Below are 27700 nucleotides of genomic sequence, written 5' to 3' on the forward strand. Positions count from 1 at the left end.
ATAGAGAAAATTTAGAACTCACATCATGATAAATGTTTGTACCTCGTTAGTCAGTGGTAGTTCTGCTCCCATGTCAAATAAATGCTTTCATCCTTATTTACTCGTCCAGGTTTGAAACAGTACTTCTAAGGATACTTCAACTAGTGACTGAATGTTTACTTTTCCTGACATTCATACCAGTAATATTTCTCTGATGTGAGCATGGCAAATAATACTCCTTTTGAATGCTGAGTAATTGATATATTGGCAAACGTTCCCAAGTCTATTCACAAAGAAAATACCAGGTGTTATATACATAAAATGAAAGGGGTTTTTTTATGACTTTTGCCAGGAACTTGAGCAATAAAATGAGCTAGATGTCAGTCAGTTTAGAAGTACAATGGTATGACCTCAAAGAGTAAGCCTAACAGGGCTCAGCACACAAAGAGCAAAGGTATACTGCTTTCCTAATTCAGCATGCCTTGGTTTTGTCTGTAGAAATAGGTGTTCGTATGCCCTCCTAACATTTGTTTGTTGGACTGATATCTGTGCACTACAGCTTGGAGTAGATCTGAATTATTTCAGATACTTCAAGAACTAATGGCTCTTAACCATTTGCTTGGAATGGAATTTATTATTATTACTATTACTACTTCTAAAAGTAGTCCTGAAATAGTTTGAAATACAGCCTTTTTATAGTGTCCAGGATCAAATTCCACTCACAATAATGGCTGCATAGTCCCCTTTACTCATCAATACCCCATTGATGTAATGGCAAGGAAATTATGGAAGGGTTTTTAAACCCATATATTTTTCAGCTCTATTGTTATTACAAAGACCTATATGTGGGTACCAAGAAAAGAGACAACTAACTTCAGATGCTTGATTTCAGTTGGATGTATAGCCTTTGTTTGAGCAAGGAGTTAGTAAGCTTTAGCAACACTCTGTTATAAATAGTATAGAGGATTCTGTGCATGCCACAATATAATATAAATAGTTAAAGAAACAAGTCTAATGCGACTTGAATTTTTGGTCAATAAGAACAGGACATATATTTATCTCTGCTAACTGATAAATGAGCAAGTCTTGCATTAGCTAGGCACATTCCGGTTCTTTGAAAAGGTTATGAACAAGATTCTGGGATGTGTTGCCTGAAATAGCAGATGGCTGGATTTAATAAATCCAAAAGGTCTATGCCATATGATTCTAAGTGTGAAATACTAGCTTTAGTTCAACAAAAAAGTACCTCAGTTATGTTTTATAGACTATTATCCCCGCTGGATTATGGTCTGTGAGCACCTAAGTGGCAGAAATTTATCCTGGTATCACTACCACTTCTCCTCCCATGAAGTCCTTTTGATTAAATGTTAAATCCTAACTAAAGACTATCCAAACTTTTAAATATATTATGATGAACCATTCAAAACACCTGATAAAAAATACATTTGTATACAGTGGCTTTTTTCGCCAACTCCTTCTCCTTTGCTCTTTGTTTACGACAAAACATCAAATTGAGTTAATTTATTCAGTTTATTTATTACTACATTACAAAGGAGTACACGGGATTGGAAATTAAATGTCTCAAGATCCTTGCCACGTTCCTAGAACAGCATAAATCCATAAGCAACGGTTTACTGTTTCAGCTAGTTTTTATTAAAAGAACATCCATTAGCTAGCTCTTTTTTTGATGTTTCAGGACATAAACCAATGCTGTTTTCATGCAAAGTACTTAAACTTTGATGTTCATCATGAGACAGATAACTTTTAAAGCAGATCTTTTTTTTTTCAAGTTTCTCTTTCCAAAACACCAGAATCACAATTGTGATACTGTCTCAGAAGGCGTTATGTGCTCATTTGTATTCTAAGTATTCTAAATTTGTGCTCATTTGGATTCTACCTTTTCTTCACTGCTGCAGTTTTCTTTCAATTCATCTGCAGTAGAAATTGAATGAAAGTGAAGTTTGTCCCTTTTTTTTTTTTTTTAAGGGAAAAAAAAAAAAAAAAAAAAAAAAAAAAGAAGGAAAATCTTTAGTCCTATAATCCTTGTGCTTCTCTATTGGATCTCACAGGACAAAATGGAAGCAGAGTGCCCAGGTCAAAGCTCCTGGGCTATCACAGCAAGTACCATGGCTCTCTTGAAAACAGAGCCCCTCCCTAGTACAATCTGCAGGAGATCTGCCTTCTCTCATGCCAGTGAAGGGATGTGAACTGACACAAAGTCCTCTGAGACTTAGCACCAGGATTTTTTTTTATACTTCAGGTGAAATCAGTCCTTCAATAGCAAGTTTCGCAAAATCAAAATTGTAAGAAGACAGCGAGCAAATACATATAAATTTTGCTCTCTTTCGTTTTATGATGCTGCTACTTGGGAAAGATATGGAAGTTCTTTCCTTTATAACACAAATTTCTGGACTGAACTTACAGGACTATATTTGAGACACCACATCTGCTCATGTTGCCTGTTTCCCACAGCCTGTGACCCACATAACCAGATGGTACGAGTGTGAAAGCATCTGTGACAGTGCAAGAGAGGAGGATGGAAAACACATCTAAAAGTAACAAGCAACGAGAGTAGGATAAACAGTCACAGAAGCATTTGGTGTTCATCTTGTATCAATTGGAGCACCTACACAGGATACAAAGCACAGGAAAAGGACACCTACTTATCATTCCTTCCTTCTTCCATACCAAGATCAATTCTTCATCAAGCTATGGCAGAAAACTATTTTTAACCATCTCTCCAGTAGTCGCAGCATCTGAAAAGGTTGACTTGCAGTTATGGGAGGTTGGAGGTTGGTAAAGACCTGTTCACATGCATGGGAACAACCCAGCCATCCATTGCCCCCCACTCTTCCCTGCCCATGCCCAATTCTTGTCCAGCCCATTGCACTTTGATTTCTCCCTTTCCCTTGTGCTCCAGTTGGGCTCCTGGCCTTGGCTGCTCTCCTCTGAGCTATGAGCAGGAACAGAGAGTGACAGGAATAGTTAACAGTGATCGTTGCTATGAAGACAACTAAGGGTACGAACAGTAATTCCAGGGAGGCTTTCCTACCTCAGCAGAGCAGTGACTATTTACAGCCTGAAAGGCATTGCCAGCCTACAGTCCTACTCCTTCTTATGGGCAACAGATTATCCCTAGAGCTGGCTCCTTCGAGCCTGGGCACTGAGCTGTGGGAAGGACATAACCTGAGGCAGGGGGAAGGTAACTCACTGGAGCTACAGAAGAAGTATTTAATCACATCTGAAGTGTTGGGACAGGAGGAGAGGGGATGGGGAGGTGTCACAGTTTAACATGGCAATTAAAGCGAGTTACAGATGCTCTCTATTAATCTCTCTCTCCTCCCTGATAAAGAAAGGAGAGAGAATAAGGGAAAGAGACTTATGGGTTGGAAACTAAACTACACAACTTTAAAGAAACAGTGATGATAAATAGGAAAAATTACTAAATATATACAAATATACAAATATACAGGAAAATTGATACCACGTTCCTCCCTCCCTTACCCCCAGTAACTCTCACGTCACCACCGAGGCTGCAGGGCAGCCCTGGGAAAGTCCAGGCTGGACTTCTGGAGTCAGCAGCAGTCGGGAGCTGGAGGCAGGAACACACGGATATGGGCTGGCACGGATCAGGACCACAGGCAGAGGAATGGATGGAATCCTCCCAGGAAGCCGAAGGAAACAGGGAACGGGTGAAGAAAGGGAAGCAGGAAAGGCAGAAGGACAGGAAGTCGAAAGCTGGAAACTGGCTTGACCCTCATGATCCCTCAAATTTATACTGAGTATGATGTGTATGGGATGGAATACTCTGTTAGGTCAATTCTGGCATCTATCTTGTCTGTTCCTCCCCAAAGGAGGGCTGCAGGTGGGATCTCTTTATTCCCTCTGGAGGGCAAAATGATCCCTAGAGCTGAGCAGTCTCCTTGGCTCTCTCTGCACACCAGTCTCTAGCAGTAACTATAAACATCGAGTGTTATCAGTCCCAGAAGCAGACACTGCCTGAGAAATTTGCTGTTAATTTCAGCAAGTGCAACTACTTACAAGAGACTTAGCTGAAAGCAAAAGTACAAGACAGGAAATCACCTTTATTCTGGCCCAAACCAGGACAGGAGGATAACTTTGCCTGCTGTGAACTATTCGGGTTTTCCAACACTGGTAGTATTACATTCCTTCTCTCTCCCTCAAACTTCAATTTTTCTTTGTTTAACTCATCATTTTCGAAGGGAAAGTAATTGCTCACTACCTGCTCAAACACTGCACTTTCAGTTCTCAGAAAAAGCAATCACACTTTCTTGCTGCTTAAATGACTGCAGTAGTGATATTATCATCATCGGGAGCTTGGAGAGGCTGAACCCTGGCTGCACAGGGGACAGAGATGCTTCCCATCCTCTCATGGCCTCTGCAGTGTAAATGCAGAAACCAGAACCTGAAAACTGCCCTGTCTAGATGAGGATATTTCCCACAGTATCTTCCAAGTATGTCCAGAAATATGATACTAAGTAATTTCTCTATGTTCCATTTATTTATAATGTCATCAGTTACATGCTCTACTCGCAGTCATTTATTTATCAGACAGCCAAAATTTGTAGAAATACATGTCAGTCTGAAATTGGCTATAGACCTTTTCAACCTTTTTCTTTCTGTCACCTATCTAACAATATTTCACTCTGCCAGTAGACCTCTGTGAAGGCTCTTAGCCAGGTAATGGAACTGTACTTTAAATTGCACATCTGAAGCCTTCTCTCAAAATCTTTCCCTTTTTCATGAACATAAGATTGTCAGCTCCAGGTAATTTAATTTTGGTTATAACTAAACAATCCTTTCTAGTTTACAGCTGCCACTGTCCTTATTTTGAGAGTTTCCTTGTTCCTGCAATGCATTTATGATTAAACAGGGACTGTTTTGTCGGGGTTTTTTTGTTTGATTGTTTTAATTCCTATTTTATTTTTGTTGAGAATTTTTAAATTCTAAAGTGAATATGCAGTAGTGTAATGATAAGAGAAAAAAAAAAGTTGTATTTCCTTTAATTCATAACATATAACATCTTATATGTTCATTGAGGAAGGAAAAAGAAATCCCTATGAAGTTATAAGGTTTTCAGAACTAGTTTCACAGAGGGGTATTTGTAAGCAAATGCTTTTAGGTTTGGGCATAGCTCTAATTCTGAGACTGTCAGAGCCATATTCTGAGACTGCTTTAAGCAGAATGCATGTACATCACTTATCACTTCAAAAATGTCAGGAACCAATGTCTGAACCTGGAGTTCCAACTTCCACTGTTAGTCACAAATACCACTGTTTGAGTGTCAACACCAACTAAAGAAACACATTCTGTTTAGAGTCTTAGCTTATGTCTACAGTAATAAAACACAAAGCAGCTGTGTACTAGCAGCTCTCTGGATTCCAATTTAGTGCAATAAATGATTCTAGGAGCTATCATACTCTCAAGTAGCACAGTTTTGAGGGCTGAAAGACACTGGAAGGAGAATATGATCTGACTGTTCCCCTTGATTTCAATGGAAGCATAAAAAGGTCTAAAATCTGTGTGTAATTCACATGAGCTACTTAGCTAAACAATTAAGTCACAGCTCTGACATTTGATATTTATTTTAAGTTCTTGAAGCCAGATTCTCTTCTCTGAGCCAAGCCTTTTCTCTATTCTGGTGGCACAAAGGCTATAACAACCATGGATTTTCCAAGCTGGAGATTCTCCCAGCATTAATAAGTCTTCACCTCTCTAGTAAAACCAGATTTCATGTTATTTCCTCCTCTTTTGCACCCTCTGAACCTTCAACATCTTATGCAAAAATGTAAGAGCACTGGCTACAGCCCTCAGTTCTATGCTTCAAATATTCTTAGCCTGACTACTTCCCTGTTCAAATTAAAGCTATCTAGTTAATTTTAAATAATCCAGAGGCCACTGTAACTAAAGTGAAAACATAGTTTGTTACAATGCTCCTTATGCCATATTTCAGAAGATGCAGAATCAAGTACCTGTCCATCGAGACATCTCAAAATCTCTGAACCCTTAAACTACAGGTCACTTCCATCTGTGCTGGCCATGCTTAAGAATTTAATCATATCCCAAGGTCTGCCTTAAATAAAAAGCCTAAGTCCAAGCAAACCAACTTTCTGAACCTCTTTCTCCCCCCCAGAAGGGCTGTGTTAAGGGGTATTCCAAAGAAAGATGGAACTGAAAAAACAGTTTGATTATAGACTGTCAAACATTGCCTGAGTGGGGAACCTTGGGGTTAATGACTGCCCCTTTCACATTATTTTAGGTGATATATCCAATGAAAAGATCTTTAAATGAGACTAATTTAACAGAGATGAAAGAAACCAGGATGTAATCTATCACTGCCCTTATCTGAGTTTACTTCAGGCAATGTACCAGTGTGGAAGTGATCTGCTGGGAAAGGTGAACCCTCACTGAGGGACTTCCCTGTAAGTGGGGAGCAGTGGAATAACGCTAAGCCACTGTGAAGACAGCACCAGTTATCAAAACTTCATCTACTTTTTGAATATGTTTACAATGTGAAGGAATTAATCAGCAATATTAGTCCATTTTCAAGATGAGATGCAACTCACATCCTAATCTCTTACATCTCTGCTCCAGTTTAATTTCCTAAAATCTGAAGCTCTCCAAAAGTGAAAGTTCAACTATATGCTGATATATAGTGTATGTCCAAGGTCCTTCCCAACAGTCAGCAGTGGTCTGAGTGTCATAGTGTATTTTCACATTACAGTGTAAATTCAGTCTTGGACAGCTGAAGAGGCCTTTTCTTTAGAAGCAACTGGAAGCAGGAAGCAAGCAGATCCACCAAAGAGGAAAAGGAAAAAAAAGGGAAAAAAAAAGGAAAAGAAAAAAATAAGAGAAAAAAAAAGAAAAAAAGAAAAAATAGTAAAAATAAAAAATAGTAAAAAAGAAAAAAAAAGAAAAAGAGGAAAAACAAAGAAAGAAAGGAAAAAAAAAGAGAGAGAGAAAAAGAGTAAGTATGTGAAGTGTATGTGAAGTGCCCCTAGTCTAAAGGAAAACTTAAGCATCCTACTTCTTGTAACTCCTTTAGCTACAATACTATTCTAAGGTGTGAGATTTAATAAACACTCAGAACGTTCAGCAAATAGCTACCTGCCACATTAGACCTCCTGACACACACTGGGAAATAACGGCCCAGCAAAGTAGACTCACAGCTACATGTATCAAGATTTTTTGCCAAAAAAAAAAAAAGAGGCAACATGGGAGGTAAACAACATCAAAGAGAGAAACATTCAGAATTCAGTGGCCCCTTCTGAGTCAATGCTTTCTAATCAGCCGCTTTCCAATAATTCATTAAGACTCGAACAAAGAGGGTGAAACATTGGCTTCTCTTAGGGCTTCAGCCAACCATAATAAAATTATAACAGGATCTATTTACAAAGTTGAATACCTTGAACTCAGCTATAATGATGTTTATTAGTAATTTTTCAATAGCAGCTCAGAAAGCATATTTGTATTAGTTAATCCTTGCCTGTGGAGAATTTAATATTTGTTTGGCAAAAGAACATTAAGAAGCATGGATTTATTTTTGTTTTATTTTCCTCCCTGTAAATCCCTGTTTCTATCAGAAAACGTTGTGGGATCAAGAAATGAGCCAAACACAGTATACACCATTACTGTTCTGCTGTTACTATTAGCCATCACTCTAGGAGACAGAACTGGAATGGGTCTAGATCTGGATTTACATATTCTGACAAGTTTTACATTTGAAATGAAAATGTAAAAAAATAATTTAGCAGCTTTCCTTTGCACTTTGAGCCTTTTGAACAGCACCACACATACAGATAAGCCCTATGTGCATAATTCAAAAGCACACTTTTTCTCCCCTCTCAGACACATGAGCAGAAAAAACACTGAAATACATATCTACTTTTAAAAATATAAGACAAAATCTCACGTGCAGACCTGATGTATGAGTTTATGCAAACGTTTTTTCTCTTTTTTTTTTTTGTTTTTTTTCACAAGGACATTCTAATAAACAGGTTTGGATATCCCTAGAATAATTAAAATGGGAAAATGAACATCTTTATGAAACTGACATTATTTCAAATACTAAGCTGTGAAAATACACTTCACTCTTTCCAAGAAGAAAAATGTATTACAATACCAATTGTTCATTAAACTACAAAAGGACAATTCACTGAAAATAATGAGACATATAAGTAGGATGGGCTAAACTATTAAAGGCATTAATTTACTGAAGCTATCTTACTCTACTTATATTTTTTTTCTGTAACAGATAATTTCCATTCATTTATCTATCAGCTATTTGAAGTCATTAAACTACAAAGACAGATATTTCAGCTGAATCCAGAGACTCCAAATTATGCATGGAAAGTTACTGGAGAGCTCTTGACTGAAGGCAGAGCCCCTCTTAGAATGAGATACAGAGACTACACATTGGTAAATATGAAAAGGAAATTCACTTCTTACAATTCTGCAGCACTCCATGCAAGTATTCTGTTTTAGGTATCATGGCTGCTCATAAATGGAGATTCTAGAATATTTGCATAAATTAAACACAAGAGCAGCTGCAATACATCAAAAGCAATATATGAAATAGTTGAATCATCTGAATGAAAGCTGATGACATGTGCTTAACTGCAGGCAAGCCAAACCCAGCACTGACAAACAGGCAAACTCTATTGGAGTGAAAGGAAATAGAATTGAGATTTCCAGAGTTTAATTAGACCCTGCTTTTCTTGAAATATGAATAGGCTCCAGGTTGATTGCTGTGCAAATGGTAATGTTTAGCTGTACTTTACATTTCCTGTGCTTATTTTAGAAATGTTTCTATTTCTTTCTGAATTAGAAGAGATTCAGAACTATCATAATAGTATTCTAAACTACTATCTTAAAGCATTTCCAGTGAACATATATCATGTTTATATTCAGGCTAAGGAACTTTTAACCTATCACAGTTACATTTACAAATTATAACTGGCATAAATATATTTTATTTGAGTTTTACACATAAATGAATCCAACACAGTGAGCTACTCAAGACATATTGACATTGGAGGTCTTATCTTTGAGGATCATAAGCAGATGTAAAATGCAAGCAAACCATACATTGCAGTGGGCAAACATGTGCTCAACAGAAAGTGCTGGCCTTATTTAAAAGCCAGAAAACATTTTCTATGTTCTGGGGCTGATAAATTTGATGTTTCTCTGTTTTTTAATACTGCTCTCCCTGTCATGATGTTCTGGTAGTCTGAGATGGAAAGTGTAACCACAGAGAAAAGTAACTTGATATTCAAGAGGTCTTCTATCTATTCTAAAATAACACTTCCCTTTTTAGTATTATTTAATTTCCAGATGTGCTGCTTCAGTCCTCTCCCTGACAGGAAAGGAACAGCTATCCCAGAGGAAAGTAAAGAAGGAGAAGCAAGGCTTTTCAGAAAGTGCTGCTCATTTCTGGGTCAGCAGATTCAGAATAAATGTACACTTTATAGCCATTTTAAGGATTCTCAAAGTCATAACTGCATCTTAGATAAGGGATCCTCTATAGCCCCATGCAGCTGGATCAGATACATATACATGGAGTGGCTCCACCATGCAGTAGAATTACCCTGTTTATGAGCAGTACATCTGGGTATTAAATTTGCTGTACCTGTGCGGGTCTTATCCACAAAAATCATTTATTTTCTATCAGTTCCTTTTCTGAAAGTCTGGAAATTGCCTGAAATCTGGAAAAGTGTCTTACTCATGAATAGAGAGGAGAAATACATGTATGTTACCTTTACATGCAAATTTGGGATTTCATCATATGGTTATGGGAAGCATAAATTGTATGGGGTATCTTAATAAGGTATTACTGTCCTACAGGTCCATTCAAACTTTAGGTCCACAGCATAAAATGAAAGTGATGAGCTTGCTCTAGACTGTCCTTCTGACTCAGAAGATTTCTTTGGAAACCAGAAGAAATCTTCTTACTGGTATATTTTGGCTTTAAGTCTTTGTGCACTGTGTTAAAGATGAGTTTTAAAAATAATTTCCCTAAATTTCAATTTCCCTTCAATTTCAGTGATCAAATAGAAGTCTCTCACATGTTAGGCATGCTATGCCACTAACAGACAAGGAAGAAGTAATTATCATTATTACATTAATAACTTCACAGCTATCTCCTCAGCTATTTTAATCTAATGGGATTAAAGGTTTTTTTATTAATTTAGTGCATATTCATTACTGTCACATATAACAATGAGGATGCATTTCCTCACATTCCTTTTCAAGGTTCCTTCTCTGGAAACACATCCCATATGATTTGATATCATGAACAGGTAAGGGTTAAGGAAAAAACAAACAAATAAAACAAAAAACAAAACCCAAAACAAATAACAAACAAAAACCAACCAAAAAACCCCCAAATAACAAACAGACAAAAAACCCAAACGTGCCTGACTGTTTTTCAATTTTATTTTCCTTTCCACTTTTATTTCACATGCTCAAGTGAAAAGGGAACATAATTTTAGTAGTAATGCCCTAATTGGATTTGTGCCTTGTAACTCCTCATGTTGTCCAAACTCTTTAAGGAGCATGACAGTAGTTGCTTTACTGAGGTAACATTAAATGTTTTTCTTCAAGCCAAAGACATAGATTTCAAATCATGTAGTAAGAGACAATGTACTAAAATGCATTCTAACCAATTTACTTGAATTGACAAAGAAAGATATAATAGACTAGGGTTTTTTTTTTTAAAAAAAGAAGAGAAAAGTTAAAAAGTAGCCACAATTTTTAACTCCAGACAGGATTTTCCATTGGTGCTAAAGCCTGTATTAAACACATTTTTATGCACTGTTTTAATAAAATCAGTGGAGCATTGCCCATCAATGATTTTTTTGCCCAGCAGACACAATAAACCACACGATAATATAAAAATGGCCACTAACCAATCAAATGCTTGGATCTTTCATGTGTTAATTCTTCTTTATACCCTAGAGATAACCCATCCTCAGCATCTCATCGATAATCAATTCTCTCACTGAAGCAACTCTTTTCCAATTGACCGACATTAAAAATGCCCAAAACACACATGGAATAGCCTGTGGGACTTCCACTAAAGTAGTAAACTCTAATTCACAAGTGATAAAATGAAGCATTCATCCTGATATTGAACAGAAAAGCCCAACCATCAACTGAAAGCTAACACAGGGGATCACCCACATTTTTTCTAGTAAAATGTTTTCCATCAGGTCTCCTCCCCTGACTTTTTTGTCATCTTGCATGTTCTGTTTTGGCATAATTTCTTCCCCAGGGTTAAGTTTAGGTTGTGGTCTTATGAGGAAGGAGTATTTGCAACTTTATCTCACTCTGTGTAGCACTGCTCATATGTGCATACATTCACAAGCCATTATATTCTTTTCCAACTTTTCTAGTTTGATTTAATATCAGACTCATAATCAAAAGCAAATGCAAGCAACAAATTATTAAAGCTGAAGGGTTTTGCTGGAAAAAAAATTTACTATTGATGTTAAAGTGCACATATGTTTTTCAGAACTAGCATTTACAAAATACTAACACAAGCTTTGCTCACCTTTGAGTAATTTCTTTTAATTTAGTGAAAAGTACAAGATAAACAAAATTCAAAAATTTTAATTCTCTAGAAAGAAGGCAAGTGTTAATAAGGGGAATATTTTCCCTCTCCCACACACTCATTCCAGGTCACTTTAAGAGATTTTCTTCAAGAAGAAAATGATTGCAAAGGGGACAGTGACACTGCATAACCTCTAGACAAGGAGCCAGCTCTCCCCCCCCAACCTCTGCAGCCCTCTCATGGCTATTTTCTTACCCCTTGCATCTTCCTCAGCTCCCTCATTGATTGGGAGGTGTTGCTTACAGCTTTGCATACTCACCAGTACTATGCAAGGATTTTTACATTATCTGAAGCATTTTGGAAAATACAGTCTACATTTAGAAGCCTCCATTTGGAATTACAAACCACTTGTAGGTCTGAAACACCACGTCATTCTCCCTCAAACTGTCCCCAAAACCCACTTATTAAAAATTAGTGTGTGTACCTATAGATATGTATGTATGCATGATTACACTTCTCATCTTTTTAAATCTTTCTTCCTGTATACATACATATTTAAAATTCAAAATAAGCTCCAAAGAAGAAGCATAGTATTTTCTATGCCTAAGTCTGTTTACCAAACAGTACATGTTTTGCAAAGCCTTACACCTGTGTACTACCTGTGTACACCTCTCAGAGCCTTTCCCTGGCAGATGACAGTAGAACAGATCAGGAGAACACAGACCCACTCCTTTCCTTCTAAACTGAAAATCAAATCTTCATTTCTACAGTAAAGAAAAAACAAAAAAATATATCGACTCTTCAGTTTGTCACGGGCTCAGGGCCAAGCTAATTCAAAATGCATGGTGTAGTTCCTAAATTAAAGTTAGATCTACTTGGAATTCAAATTTCTATTTCACTTGTTACACCTCCCTGCATATTGGAGAAATCTTGGAGTACTTCAAGCTGAGTTCTGGTGTAATTCAGTGAAAACTTTTCCATTCACTTTTCTGAGGCTGAAACTGTACATGAGTAATTGTGTCTCTTGCCAAGCTAAATATATTTTTTTCAAAATATGAAAGAGGACTAAAATAAAAAAAATGTACAATCACCTCACGTCGCATAAAGAAGTTGCTGACTTTTTATACACAACAGCTCAACAAAAAAGCTTTTCTATTTGCTGGCATCCTATCTTGCTCCTGGCATGGCTTACTGACATCCCAAATGTTTCCTGCCTGGCATACTGCAGTTACACAAGGTTTCTCCTTTCATGTGCCAGGAGAGTGCACAACATCCCTGGTCTGCACTGTGATTAATGAAGTGAGAGCAGGGCCCTTGGAGAGCAAGTGTCATAATTTCATTTCGAAGGACTACTCTGGTGGACTTCATTATATTTTAAACCTCCATTTATGTAAAAATTATGTTTTGTTTTCTCTCATGTGCTCATCAGTTGTCATGGTTGGTTCATGAGCTTGACACTTTCTGCTGCAATAAGGAGGATTTCTGGGGTATCCTAGATTTCAGGTGTCTTCTGTTTAGTGGCCTAGCTCTGCTGCCTGGTAATCATGCTTGCCAAATACAAAATTTTACAAGGTAATAAGCCATATTCAACAAGAATGAGTGTAGAGTCCTGTACCCAGGGAGGAAAACCACCATGCACCAGTACAGATTAGAGGAAATCTAATCTGTTATTAGGGGAAAGCTGCTGGAAAGCAGCTCCATGGAGAAGGACCTTGGAGTCCTAGTGGACAATAAGTTATCCATGGGACAGCAATGTGCCCTTGTGGCAAGATGGCCAATGGTATCCTGGGGTGCAATAAGAAGTGTGTGCCCAGCTGGTCAAGGGATGTTCTCCTCCCCCTCTACTTTGCCCTAGTGAGACCACATCTGGAGTATTCTGTCCAGTTCTGGGCTCTCCAGTTCAAGAGGGACAAGAATACACTAGAGAAAGTACAACAGAGGGCTACAAGGATGATCAGCAGACTGGGATATCTGTTTGATGAGGAAAGGCTGAGAGACCTGGTTTAACCTGGAGAAGACTGAGAAGGGATCTTATTAATGTTTACAAATATCTGAAGTGTGTATTTAAAGAAGGGGCCAGACTCTCAGTGGTGTTCTATGATAAGACAAGGAACAATGGACATAAACTGGAACACAGGAAGGTCCACCTCAACATGAGGATAAACTTTTTTACTTTAAAGGTGATGGAGCACTGGAAAAGGCTGCCCAGAGATTGTGGAGTCTTCTTTTCTAGAGATTTTCAAGACCCATCTGGATGTCTTTCTGTGTGACCTGCCCTGGGTGATCCTGCTTTGGCAGGGGGATTGCACTCCATGATCTCCAGAGGTCCCTTTCAACCCCTACCATTCTTTGATTCTATAAACCTAAAAACCCCCAGAGTCAAGGAAAAAATGTCAAGAGTTACATGTCATAAAGGCACCATATCCATGAAGGAGCAGGACACAATTATAGATCCAAGGACTTGCACAGAACTGAAGGCTGAAGGAATATCCACACTCTGCCTCATTTGGGACTTAATTAAATTAGAAGTTAAGAAAGTCAGCATGCAAACTAGAGGTACTGAGATCACTGACATCTTACAGTTTGAGGAACTAGTACAAAGGTAACACCTTCTGGTAAGAAATGTTGGTGTGGTGATAGCAGCTGACCTGAATGAAAGGTATTAAATTCAAGACTCATTCTATTAAAAACAGAAAAAAATATGGAAAAAACAAAATGTACATACAAGTACAAATACAGTTACAAATATGCACTTGTCTGAACTGAACCTATTGGTGTGTGGATCTCCATATTTATTACAGGAAACAGTAAATAAGGGGTCACTAAAAAGTGCCAATATCAAGTTGGTTAGGAGAATTTACCAAGGAATATTTGAGAATGGCTTTGCGATCAAAATACTATCAATATATTTAATGAAAAGTAATTCTTTCTCCTCACTCGAATGAAACACTTTGTAACAAAAAGCTAGCCAGCCTACTTGTGATTTTTGGGTAGAGCTGACACTCGATCTTGGTATGAGCAGAGATAATGGGTATTTCCATTGAACCCATCAGGACTGTACATAGAATCATAGAATTGGCTGGGTTGGAAGGGACCTCAGAGATCATCAAGTCCAACCCTTGAACCACCATTGCGGTTGCTAGACCATGGCACTGAGTGCCACATCCAGTCTCTTTTTAAATATCTCCAGGGACGGAGAATCCACTACTTCCCTGGGCAGCCCATTCCAATGCCTGATCACTCTCTCCATAAAGAAATTCTTCCTAATATCCAACCTAAACTTCCCCTGGCACAACTTAAGACCATGCCCTCTTGTCTTGCTGAGAGTTGCCTGGGAGAAGAGCCCAACCCCCACCTGGCTACACCCTCCTTTCAGGGAGTTGTAGAGAGTGATGAGGTCTCCCCTGAGCCGCCTCTTCTTTAGGCTGAACAACCCCAGCTCTCTCAGCCTCTCCTCATAGGGTCTGTGCTCGAGTCCCTTCACCCTTCACCATATTTCTGCATCCTGGTGTGGTAAGAACCTTGCAGCCTCTCTGATCTTGTCCCAGTAAACATTGGCGTGGGTTGCTTATTGCCCTATGGCATCCATACTGCACTGTCCTACAGGCACTGCTGTATAGATGTTCTGCTGAGAGAAATCATTTCTGATGATTCAATGCTTTGTTAATTTACAAGAATACACTTCTATTAACTACTAGGTCTTGGATATGCAGAAGTGTAATTTATTTGCCCATCATGTCCATCTCAATAAAAAAATAAAGAAAATAAGTCTTTTAATAATTAAGAATACAAATTATACTAAGCCTCTGAAAGCAGAATATATTTGCCTGGTTCTGTTCCAGTAAAGCCACCAGCTTCACTCTGGAAATAATTTATTAGAAATATTGGACATGGAGCCAGGAATAGTTACTACATTACAATTAAGTTTAGTTTGATTTTTAATGTAACAGTTATTCCTCTTTGAAACCAATTTCGTCCACTATTTTGCTTATTTCTGAGGTAATGTCTGTTTTGGTAAACATATAATTTTGGAGAATGTCATTCTTAGTAACTCTTATCTTCTTTGAAGCCTCCTCAATGCCAACAATTGCTATATTTAAAAAAAAAAAAATTAAAAAAAGCTATTTTACTAATTGGAATATAATAATTGGATGAGTCATAAGTATTACAAAGAACTCTATGCTATGCCATACCATACCATAACATAACATAGCATACCATACTATACCATACCATACATTTTCACTTCCTAGACAAGGTTTACATTCTTCAGCAGTTTCTTTTCTTTATTCCAGACCTGCAATTACATTCACTGAAGTAGTACACTAGTGGACACAGCAGGTCTTGCAGTATTAGATTTTCCAGCTGCAACTATCATTATACTTACAGGAGATATTTTTGAGTAAAAAGAACAAAACTTTGCTTTTACCTTATATAGGGTTACGTTTTTGATTCAACCGTAAACTAAAATGAACCTCAAACATATCTTTCAAATTTAGATCATTATGAATAATGGTTAAATTAGCACCATGCCGTGGGACAACTTATTCTTCAGATGATGTGTAAGAAATTTTGGCCAAAAATATGAACTCTTAAGTTTAACCTTGAAGTTTAAATAATTTGGTGGTCAAATTCTCCTTTGATAAGTTATTCTGAATCTGAAGTAGATATGCTCAGGAGACTAATCTGAACATACTGGTAAAATTGAGACCAATATTTATCTGGAATCCAGCATGCTTGAAAAACAGCTAATCAAAATGTTTTAAAATGTCTTTCTAGTCTCCTATCACAAAGGTAAATTCAAGCCCCATACCCCTTGTAACTGCGGATAGCTCATTTCTCCACTGTCATGGGGAATATGTATGGAAAGAGTAGTTAATGCAGACATTTAAAACAAATCACATGGAAGCTATTTTGGTTCTGCGGAAAGTGTTCAGATGAAGGTAACAAAGAAAATCTAAGAATGACAAACTATTCTAGTTATGCCAATCTGACATTCAAAAATAACCTGATGCTGAATCTTTTCTTTGTGAAAATACATATTTGAGTTCTTCATTTAAACATAGATCACAGTTAGGCATTAGAAACAGCAGATAGTCATGAAAAAGATTGTTCATTGAGAACCTTTTATAACTAATCTTAAGAACTTCATGAGAGACTTCGCAGAAAAAACCCCACACTTAAGCATCAGAACTTCAGGCAAGTAAAGTATGTTGTGACAGAAAATTTAATCTCACTAGATAGAATAATTCAAAGGAACAATTCGTATTTTTAGTGACATCCTACCAAAAATTCTAGCAAAAAGATGAAGGTTGCTTTTTGGTTTATTGGAATGCATTATTTCTTCTGAATACACTCTTCAGAGTAAATGCTTGCTCTCGTTAATCAGATCACTGAGAAAAACAGGGACAGATCTGTGTGAGATAAGATTTTTGAACATGTAAGCATAAAAGAGATGAAAAGACAGGTAAAGTGATCATGAAACTGGTATCTTTATTCCATATGTGGCTCTCCTTCTGGGTCCTACAATATTCATGACACAAACCTTCATACAGCCAAGAAGCACATGACAAAGAATATATCCCTGACTATTGGGGAGGGGAAGAGGGAAAGACCTGGGGGGTCATTTCCAGGCAGGTCACAGCTACTCACTGCCCTAGCATGCAGGGCAGGTTTGAATGTCCCTCCTGTTTCAGTGCAGTTGTGTCCCTTTGCCCCCCCCAGTGAACCTGTATGAAGTAGAGCCCAGCTATTATTCCCAGGACCTGCCTTTTAATCACCTGCAAGTCACTTCCAGATGTAGCATCCCAGATCAACTACTCCTGCTTTTAGACCTTATTTATTTATCTATAGCTGAGTGGTACAGGTAGGATATCTGACAGTCAGTTGTACACCATTCTTTTTCCAGCCTCACTAAAGGCACCCTATGATGTTTTGTTTTTTTCCTTATGGCCTGAAATAAATAAGCAGGTCTGTACTGCTGTAAGGAGGAGGTCACATTCCCTCTCAGCCTTTGTCCTTGGCCATGTGGTCCAGCCACTTGCCTTGTGCTGCTCCTAAAATTCACCCAACAGCACTCCAAGCGAGCCATCCTCACTATACAAACAGCTAACTAAGCCCCCAAATAAAATAAAGTAAAATAAATAAAGGTGTGTGCAGAACTGGTGCCCAGTGAGTTGAATTGGTTCTTTGTGTGGAGACTAAAGATTGAACCATCTTCTGAGAGTAAAGGAAAGAGGAGAACAGGAGGGGGAATACATTTGAGCCCTTCTGCTGTTCAGCTCATTGATAGTACTGAGCAGCATCCCCAGAAAAAAAAAAAAGGGAAAAGAGAAAATACACAGAAATTATTCTTCTTGCATGCTCTATTCTGTATGTGCCACTGGTGGGGGTGCTTTCAGTTTCAAACAAAAAAAGCAATGGTAATGCTCAATATTCTTCTAAATCAGACATTTGGGGTTGATTTTTCATCAATTAACAAATAATCCAAACATGCAACTCCATTTTAAAAAGCTTGGCTGAGTATTCAGCTGAAAGCAGCACCTTTCCTGACTGATGGAAGATGAGCCATTCTCTTCAGCTGACACTCAGGTACTACCAGCCAGAGAAAAAAACTGTTAAGGTGTTGGTGATGGGAAGTGTAAGAAAAGGGTTGATGAGTTCTAAGAAATGCTTTGTTTAAAGTTCTCTATCCCAAAACCAAACACAGGTACTAGTTTGTACCCTTGCTGTTTGTTATAAAAAATTGAAATTAATATGAAAACTTTATTATTTAAACTGTAGATCTCTCTATGCTGGAGAGAAATATGCCTTTGTGGATGCTCATAGGACACTGCACCTATGCCAGAGACAACTGGTGAACTTCTCTGAGGATGTTCAACACTTCCACCCCTTCTGTAACCAATGTAGTTACTACAGGTAACGTTAATAGAAAGCAAAGCCTTATTATGTATAATACTGATGAAGTAAAGAAAATTTCCCTTCAAATTCATATAATTATTAAGTTTTTGTGCTATTTTATAACTCAATAGCATTATTTAGTTAGGAGTAAACACCTCAAATGGGAAATTCTGATGTGCACAATGGCCTTTTTCTTTAAGCCTCCTGATATTAGTAACTATTATTCCCAAGTTTATACTTTTCTTTGCTTCATTCTCTTAAAAATAAGACATATGTAAGGCTTCACGTATTCTTCCTGAAAAAGACCCTCTTACACTTTTTCCTGGAAAAGTGTATACTGAGGGCTTGGTGACAGCACAAAGAATTTAAGCCACAGCGAGTGAGTAATCACTCATGAGCAGTCATGCTGATACCAGCAGCACCTTTTCCAGTCAGCAAATTAATCTGTGTTGGTTTGGTTTGGGTTGGCTTTCCCTTTACTACCAGAGACTTTATGCTCTAAAAAAAGCAAGAATATCTGGAATTTTACTGGGAGATTACATCACCTTACTGATGGGCCGCCCAGTACGTGGGGCAAATCATACACTGCAGAAGCTTCCAAGGCCAGAACATTGCTTTTTGCTTGCCTTGTCATTTTCTAATCCACTTTCCTTATGCTGAGCTGTGATCTCACTGTGCAAGTGCCTTCCCCCTGATCAGTTACTTACCTACTAACTTCTGAACTTGTCACCTGACTTCAATTTTTTTCCAAAATAGGGTTTAGTTCCCTTTGAAACAGACCACTGGACAGCTGCATCTCAGTTTCACCTGTTATCACCCATCAGCCACAAGGGTGCTCTCCAGGGACACATATCCCTAAGAAACCAAACTTCCTAGTTTTCCTCAACTTGGTTTCCCTCTAGTAGGGTCTCTGGCAGGCAACAAGAGAAAAATGTTAGTGGGCTACAGCGAGGAGACAGTCACTATAATCTCACACGAACCCCTCAGGCAGCTCCATGCCAGTAGGAAATGTTTTGTATGGCTCTGCATTAAACCTAGCTGTGGCAGAGGTGACCCACTGCCTATTTTCCTGGCCAAGAACAATCTGAGTGTCACCAGGCAGCTGTTTGGCCCAGAACTACCCCCACCTTGTCAGTGCCCGGCTTGACCTGTGCCAGCACCAGGGATGGCTCCCTGCCCCAGTCTGAGCATCCTCTGGGAGGTGGAACAAGCTCCCACAACCAGCACAGACTGAATGTTCCACACCTGCCCCAGGAACTTAGAAAAATGCATCACGTGGGAACCGGTTAAGTTGAAGAGGAAGTTGAAAAGAGTAAGTCCAGACATCTGTCTCTCAGATCAGTCATCTCTTCCCTATGTGTAAATCAGAGGAACAGTCTTAAAATTGGGGGAAACCAGGATTTCCTCAGAGCTGGCTGCGTTGTAACACAGTGAAGTTGGGAGACTTGCTCAAAGAGGCTGTGTCCACACCTGACGTCCCAGAAGGCGACGAAGCACCCTCTTCTCCCTTGTGTCCAGCATATCCCCCTCCCCATAACTAAACTTCCACCGGGAAGAGGGGTCGGGACATCCCACTGCTGCTTCCCCTTCACGTCAGCCGCGATGTCGGCTCCCGGGCGGGAGCAAGACGGGGCTGCTCTGCCCTCAGAAACCTCCTCGGGTGCTGCCCGACGGAAGCGGGGAGCGAACCCTCGCACCCCTTCCCTCTCTCCCCCTCCCGCCTGCAGCGGGGCCGCTCCGTCCGAGGCGCCGTCGGGCTCGGACACATTTGGGGAGGCGGCAGGGACGGGCCCCGGGGTGGGGGGCTGCACCCTCAGGCTCCTTGCACGGGGCAGCGCGGCGGCTCTTACCTCCGTGGCGTGCAGCGGCGAAGAGCCGGACCGGCTGCGGGGCGGCGGCGACAGCCGGGGGCGGGCGGGGGACGGAGGCGACGGAGCGGGGGTCGGGCGGCGGGGCGCCGCCGCCGCTGTACCGCCGGGAGATCACCCGGTCCCGCCGTAGAGGGCGGGGCGGCAGCGGGCGGCCGTCGTCGCCCAGGGCTTGGAGGAGGAGGTCGAGGAGCGTCCCCCGCTCGGCTCCGGCGGCGGACACGTCCCTGCCCTCGGCGCCCGGCGGCGGCGGGGCCGAGGCCAGCAGCAGGAGCACGATGGCGGGCAGCGCCTGGCGTTTCTTCGCCCCTCGCATCTCGGAGGAGCTGGGAGGAGGCAGAGAGCGAAGACGGTCAGCGCCGGGCCCGGCCCGCAGCCCGACCGACCGCCCCCCATGGCCCGGGGGCACCCCCGCGGGCACGGCAAGCGGTGCGCGCCCTCCGTAGCTCCTGCACGCCCGGGACCGGGCGCAGCGCCGCGGAGAGCTGGCGGAGGCGGAGACCCGACGGGTCGCCACGGGCTGGCCCCGCCGCGCCTTCCCGCTAGCCCCCGGGCAGCCCCGGAGGGCGCATTTATAGACACGGATTAGGGCATTAACCCCGCCACACATATTTGTGGTCCAGGGCTTTGCGGGGGATTTGCTCGGTTTCTCTTGCCCCCAGCGATTCCGCGCCTGCGGTTGCTCCTTTCCTTCCTCCGCCGGTGGAGCGGGGATGCGGGGGAATCCCCGCGGATCTGCCCGCCCGCCTGCCCGGGCAGCGCCGCAGGGCGCGTCCTGGGCGAGAGCGCTCTGCAGGGCAACTGGATGGAGTTTAGTGAGCGGGGCGAGTTACATGAGGAGCTGCTGCAAACCAGGGTGCAAAGGGCAAAAACAATTACAAGAAGCCGAGGCTTCGAGAGCAGTGCTTAATGCCCCTAAGTAAGCTATTCTAATTATAGCAAACAGTTAGGATTAAGAGGGAGAGAGGGAGGAAAATTCTGTTATTTACCAACTGTTTTCTACTTGACCTCACTTGCAAATCCTCTTGGGAGAAAGAGTTAACCGGAGCCACAAGGCAGCCGGCTCTCCCCGACGGCCTCGGGCGCTGCCTCCCGCCGGGGCGCACGGCAAACCCGGGGAGCACCAGGGAAAAGACCCGGGCACCGCTGCAGGGGGAGCGGCAGCGGCAGCCCCTCGCTCCAAGCCAAAGGTCCCCATCGGGTGGCTTCTTACCTTCAAGCAGAGGCAAGTCTCGCCGAGTGCTTGCGGGCTGCGGAGAGCCGTCCTCTACCCTCGCTGCACAGCTTGTGCTCCCGCGGAGGCTCCGCCGGGCGCGGAGCGGGGCGGTCGGTGCTGCGCCCGGAGAGGGGGGATGCGCCCTCCAGAGCCATGCGCTTCTCTTATATAGTCCGCACCGGCGTACTCATTTGAGTACTATCGACTTTAGGTGGGTGGCAGTCTATGGAGACACCTCTGGTAATCACTCTTGGGCTCAAAGAAGGTCTTTTCTGACAAACTTCCTCCTCCCCGTTTGTCCCCCGGTGGATGGCAACTGAAAGCTGCGTTCGAAGTGGCTCTGATCTGTTTGTGAAATTAGATTTCCCTGAAGACTGGGAAATGCTTACTAAGAAAGCTGCCGGCTCAGTGGATTAAAATGTGCTTTAACTTAGTGGGATTCCCTTGGGAATACAGCAAGAGAACTATTTCCCCCACCACCACCTTTTCATGTTGAATAAAGAAGCCGTGAGTGAAGTGTGAATAAATTTGACTCGGTTTTGATGGCAAGGAAAGTGGTAAAATGTCTTTGTAAAGGGACTTTGTAAAAGTTTGTTTATCTGAAACAGGTTTTTAGTTTTGACGATGCAATTTAATGAAAATCTTTTAAAAATGTACTAATGAAAGGTACCTAATGAAATGATTAATCCCACAGGTTAAAAAAAACGTGCCTTGTAGAACCATAAGTATGTAAGCAAATAATTAGAGAACAAGATTTCAACTTTCCGGGACCAGTGAATACAGGTGGTCTGGGTGTAGATTGAAAAGCAACTCAATTTTTTTATATTCTACCAGACAATAGGTCACATTATGACAGAATTTACAAGTATGACTCCTTGTCAGAAGGTACCACTGAGATATTTACTTAATAAGAGAGACAGAGAAAGAAAAAGGATTTGAGACATCCTTGAATATTGGAAACTGGCACATCTGGATATAAATGTAAGGAGATTTAAACTATTCTGCATCTGTCTGGCACATAACATTTCTCTACCAACTGCATCTTTCCCAAAACTGTCGTTCTTATCCTTCTCTGATTATCTGAGGCCTGTATCTCACTGAGGCCATCTCTATGCCACTGATGGGAAGCCAGATTCTTCCTCACATTCTCTTTCTCTTGTGCTGTTCTCACTCACCTTTGAGGGGGTGATGCCACAAAGATCAGGGATCAAGCCAAATTTAACTGATGAAACACTAAAATGAGTTTTATCACACTTTTATTTATATTTTTTTTTTAGAGGTCAGTGTACTGCACTAGATAAACTGTTCTGAGTCTGTGGGCTCCCAGGATAACAGAAGGGAAGTGTCAATCTCTTTGTCACTACATGATTTCCTGTTTTTACCTCTTTATCTGGAACATATAAGGAGTTTTCTTTGGCCAAGCTGGTAGCTAGGTTGAGTGAAGAACAAAAGGGAGAGCAGTGATAAACTGAGAAATAAAGCAGCATATTAATTTACCAGATCCTAAAGCTTCTTTGCATTTGCTTTTTGTTTGTTTACTTTTATTTTGTCCTCAGAGACACATATTGCCACCACATAATGAGACTGAATTCTCCTCTAGAAATAACCAAAGTGTTACCTTGACTCAAACACCTGTGCCCACCTTCATAAGTAGTCATGGATTAGGTTTACAACTTGTTCTAGCCCTGAAAGCAGGTCACAGGGGAAGAAGATCTGTGGCACCATTAAGACAGAATATTTTTTCTACTGATAAAAAAAAAACAAGGTCTTTTTTTGGTGTCTGTTTGAGGCAGGTAGCAGAATACTCACAAGAATTCAAAGGAATGTTGCAGAAGGCAAACAGATCAAACAGATAACCCATCTACATTCTACATGGCCCTTCCTCTACACCAAAAAAAAAAACAAACATCTAAAAGGTCTGCAGACTGCAGTTACAGACTATGCAATCTTGATAGACAACATGCTGGAGCTTTTAGTTTGGAAAACTTCGTGACTACTTGAGCAAAGATTGTCAAAAGTGTCACCTATAGTCTGTAAGTTTCTAAGATGCAAATACCATTCAAAAAGAAGGCCAATAAATTTTGCTCTTTAACTTACATGTTGAGGAATCTGGGTTTAAAGTTTTGTATTGTGAGCAAATGAGGCCCTTTACCATTACGAGCCACCCTGTTATACCATTCTCCTTTGCAAAGTTTCCTTCCTTTGGAAGAGCTGCATCCTTCTCTCCTTGGACAGACATTATACTCATCCAGAGGGCAATAAACTTTTTAAATTACTCTAATAAATTTAACCTAACTGACAGGCCAGTTGCTTCATTTGTTACCAGGACTTTTTTTTTTTTTTTTTAATGTTATCCTTTGTGTATTTTCAAAAGAATACACAAGAAGTTGAAGAAACAAGAGTGGGTGTCCCTGCAGTGCAACTTGAGAGGCAAATCTATCAGGCCCTGAAGATTTCTGCAATGGTTTCCCATTCACTGCTTTGGGAGTTGGAGTAAGCTTTAAAATGAAAGGAACTAATTAGAGGTATGGCACACCTAAATCACAAGTTTTAAGAACCTCTTTCAGATTCTTTCTATGCTCAAGAGCCTTAAAAACTTACTTAAAAACAAAACAATGGAAAAAAAAAGATCTGTTTTCTTTGATTGTGCAAAGCCTTGTCTCTTTTTAAATTGTTTTGATATTTGAATTCTTCAGAGGCACTGGAAAGAATGGCAACCAAAGAACAGCCAGAGGTAGATGACTGTTTTACTAATCCCAGGCAATTCTGGGGGGGTTGAAAACCCATTCTCAGATTACAGTTATGTTGGCCCTTTTGTTAGTAGCTCTGATGTTCCTCCTCATCATTAGATGGAGAAAGACCCTCAGCATGAGATTTACATCAAAGAGAGCATCTTAAGACTGCACTCATTATCTTATTTAGGACCCAAAAACCTGTTCATAGTGAGCCCAAATAAGTCTGGTTACCTAATTCTTGTAGTCCGTGGATTTAAAGAATTTATCACATTTTTTTATGTGGCGTGTTCTTTTATTTTTTTTTTCCCACTCTGTCTTAGCCATAAGTCTATGTCTGAAGTTAAAAGCAAACTAGTAAAGTATCAGAGGGTTGACAGGGACTTGGGGAGATGATCTAGTGCTTTCTATTGCCCAAGGCAGAGGCAACAGTACCTACATCATCAGGGCTCAGTAAGAAACCTGACTTTTAATTCTTCTCGTCAAGCTCAACACTTCAACTCAAATCCATTCAATGAACAATAGGTAAATACTGGTTTAGTCGTGACATTTTTCCTTGGGATTTACAATGAAAGATAAAAATTATCTAAATGTATTCCCAAAGCACACGCTCAAAGACAGGCTAAAGCAAAGATTTGAAATTAAGGTGTCTCACCATTTCTAAATAAATCTGTCAACCAAAGATTCCCATGGCCACCCAGATAAATCAAAAAGAAAAACAGAGAGAAAACCTGGTTCTGTTGAAGTCCATGGGAATTTCCTTCTGAGTTTGTTGAGCTGGGATTTAATGCAGGGTTGTTACTAACAGAAAAGTGAGGAAGTGAAAAATTACCTCAAAAATATGAATGTTTTACCCAAGGCAGGTAGCTGCTGTAATTTCTGATAAGTAATGATATATTGCAGCCGGTTTTCAGAACACATTCTTTCCTTAATTTCATAGTTTTTAAGCAGGAACATATATATAAATATAAATATGTGTATATTTATATATAAATATAAATATGTGTAGATAGATAGATAGATAGATAGATATGACTGTTGAGGCAGATATAAAAACAGTGGATCATGCCTCAGCATAGAGAACTTGATCAGATTATTTGTTGAATGCCTTTCACAATCCTTTATTTCAATGAATCTATAGACGTTTTTTGCAAGCAGCCTTTAAAGCATGGGGTACTCCAGTGAACTGTCTGGTAGTGGAAGGCCACACAGTTAAAGAAGTAAATATTAACAAATGAGATGTGAGGCTCACTATGCCATATACATATCACAACTTGAAACTTAGTGCATTGTTTAGATTCATGCTATTTTTCAGCATCTTTTTGTAGAAATAGGACATCAGGGAACTGAGGGATGTTCTTAACTGAATATTAAATGGTGGCTTGAAATATTTGTTCCATTAAAAAAGATCATCTTTCCAATTAAAAAGTATCAGAATAGTTTCATTATTACAAATATATTTAAATGTTTTTACTATAGAGATGCTTTAACTAAAGAGATAGCAACCTTTATTGACTTTATCATTAAGAAATTCTACCCTGAATTTATCACCATTTGGGTTTGGGGAGCATTTTGCACCTGCAATTAAGACATAAGAAGCAATTTGTCTCTCCTTTGTCTCTCCTCCTCTCTGGAAGGCTCAGCTGGAAAAGAAGCAGCTTCTGACTGAGGTACTTCAAGCAAAAAGCCCAAAATTAACTCCTAAGTTGTTCAGGAGGAAGCAAAGAGGCCATAGAGGAGAAAGCTAGGAACAGAGAAGTCCAAAGGGCCCAGTAGGACTCTAAATTAAGTTCTCCTTCCCCCTTTTATTTTTCCCAAAGCAATTTCAGTAGTGATGGTTTTATTCCAGCACTGTCTGCAGCAAGGACTATTCAGCTGAAGGAGGTATATGGGAGAAACTACTGCCTTCAAAACTGGAGTCTGGGTCTATAGATATTGTTTCACAAGCATCTAATCCAAATAGTTTCTCTCTTAGGCCAAGTGGTATTGGGAACTTAAGAGCAAGAAGTGAACATTGCTTGCTTATTAAGTTGTTCCCTGGACAAGACCTTCTTCAAACTTTCAAAAAATGAAAAATGAAAATATTTCAAAACTCCCTCAGATTTTGCAGGTCCCAAGAGTGGTGTGCTGAGGAAACGGGTCTTGAGGGCTGAGCAGTAACCATTCTGAAAGGACACTTTTGAACTGCATGAAATCCTTCATGAATGTTGTAGCATGGACAATTTGAAAGCAAAGACTTGTATTACCATGACTCTGGGGATTGAAAGATTTTCTTCTAAAATCTCCAATAGTTGCTTGGCCTAGGATTTTGACCAGAATTCCATTTAAGAAGGAAGTAGCAGACCATCCCCTTAAGAGTTCTGCAGCAGACGCCTGCTGTTTCCTTAGCCCATCATCAAATAAAAAAGAGGCACCAAAAATTCCCATTGGTTAGAGTCTTTCTCTTTGAACCCAATCCTGGATTCTCAGCTCTGTCAGATGTACTGCAGAAGATTAATTCCTCTTTCTAAGGTAATAATAGTTTATTACACCTGTCACTATAGCTCTTAAAAGAATTAATTTACAGATGCAGTCAGTTAAATATATATGTTTCTTGACACAAAAGACATCTGCACCATGTGCCCTTCATGACAGCAGACAGAAACTTTCTGACACCACCAAAAAGCTGACCAGAATAACTGTGCATGTGACATGGGTTCCTTGAGGAGCTCTGTCTGTCCAGCCTGAGGACCATCATCTAAACAGACAGATCTAATTCCTCTCAAAAAAAGGAGTGGCATTTTCAAGGCTTTGGCAGCTGGGGCAATATCAAACAGAGGACCTTAGATTCAAAACCTGAAGAGACTCCAGAGATTCAGAAAAAATGCTTAATTTCTTCTCACAATGAGAGTTCTCTCAATCAGGAGAACCTGGACCTATGGATTTTTGAAGGGAAATGTTCAATGGCAACCTTCCTTCACCACAGATGGAGAGTCACTGCAGGGGTGCTGCATCACAGTGGCCTGCATCTGTAGACCGTTGACCCCTTCTACTGAGGCAGTAATCTTTAAAAGAAAGAAAATGACCTTTAGAGACAACACTGAGTCAGCCAGCTCAGGTTCATGCCACCTTCAGATACGAAGTTCAGACATTTGATGTCATTCCTTACAGCAAAGACATTTCTTGATGATGTATTACATCAAGGACAGACTCCTACAGTGGCCCCTCCTGGATGACCTCTGATTTCTTGGCTGATTTCTCAGCAGGCTGGCAAAGTTTACAGACCTGCTGCACACTGATAGTCCCAGTGCAAGAGGTTTCTAAGAAGCTTTTGATTTGCTCCACATGACAGCTCAGTCAAGAACTTAGAAAGGTAACATGACCTGGGTTCAGTGGATTAACAACTGGTTCAATGAGAAGCTCCAGTATAAATTTTAGTTGTATATCCCTGATT

At 40.3% G+C, this 27700-nt stretch overlaps 1 protein-coding gene across 1 annotated transcript in view; it reads right to left on the reverse strand.

Annotated features, from left to right (window-relative positions):
• ALKAL1 (ALK and LTK ligand 1) overlaps window positions 1-21627 on the reverse strand; it is a 36817-nt gene extending 15190 nt beyond the window's left edge. The window contains exons 1-2 of the mRNA XM_030446009.1: window positions 21533-21627; window positions 20302-20645 (exon numbers count right to left, since the gene is read on the reverse strand). Coding sequence (XP_030301869.1) covers window positions 20302-20635 — 334 coding nt within the window. The 5' untranslated portion in view covers window positions 20636-20645; window positions 21533-21627. The remainder of the gene's footprint in view (window positions 1-20301; window positions 20646-21532) is intronic.
• Between the last annotated feature and the right edge of the window lie 6073 nt (window positions 21628-27700).

Source organism: Calypte anna, chromosome 2 (genome assembly GCF_003957555.1).
Source record: "Calypte anna isolate BGI_N300 chromosome 2, bCalAnn1_v1.p, whole genome shotgun sequence".
Lineage (NCBI taxonomy): Eukaryota > Metazoa > Chordata > Aves > Apodiformes > Trochilidae > Calypte > Calypte anna.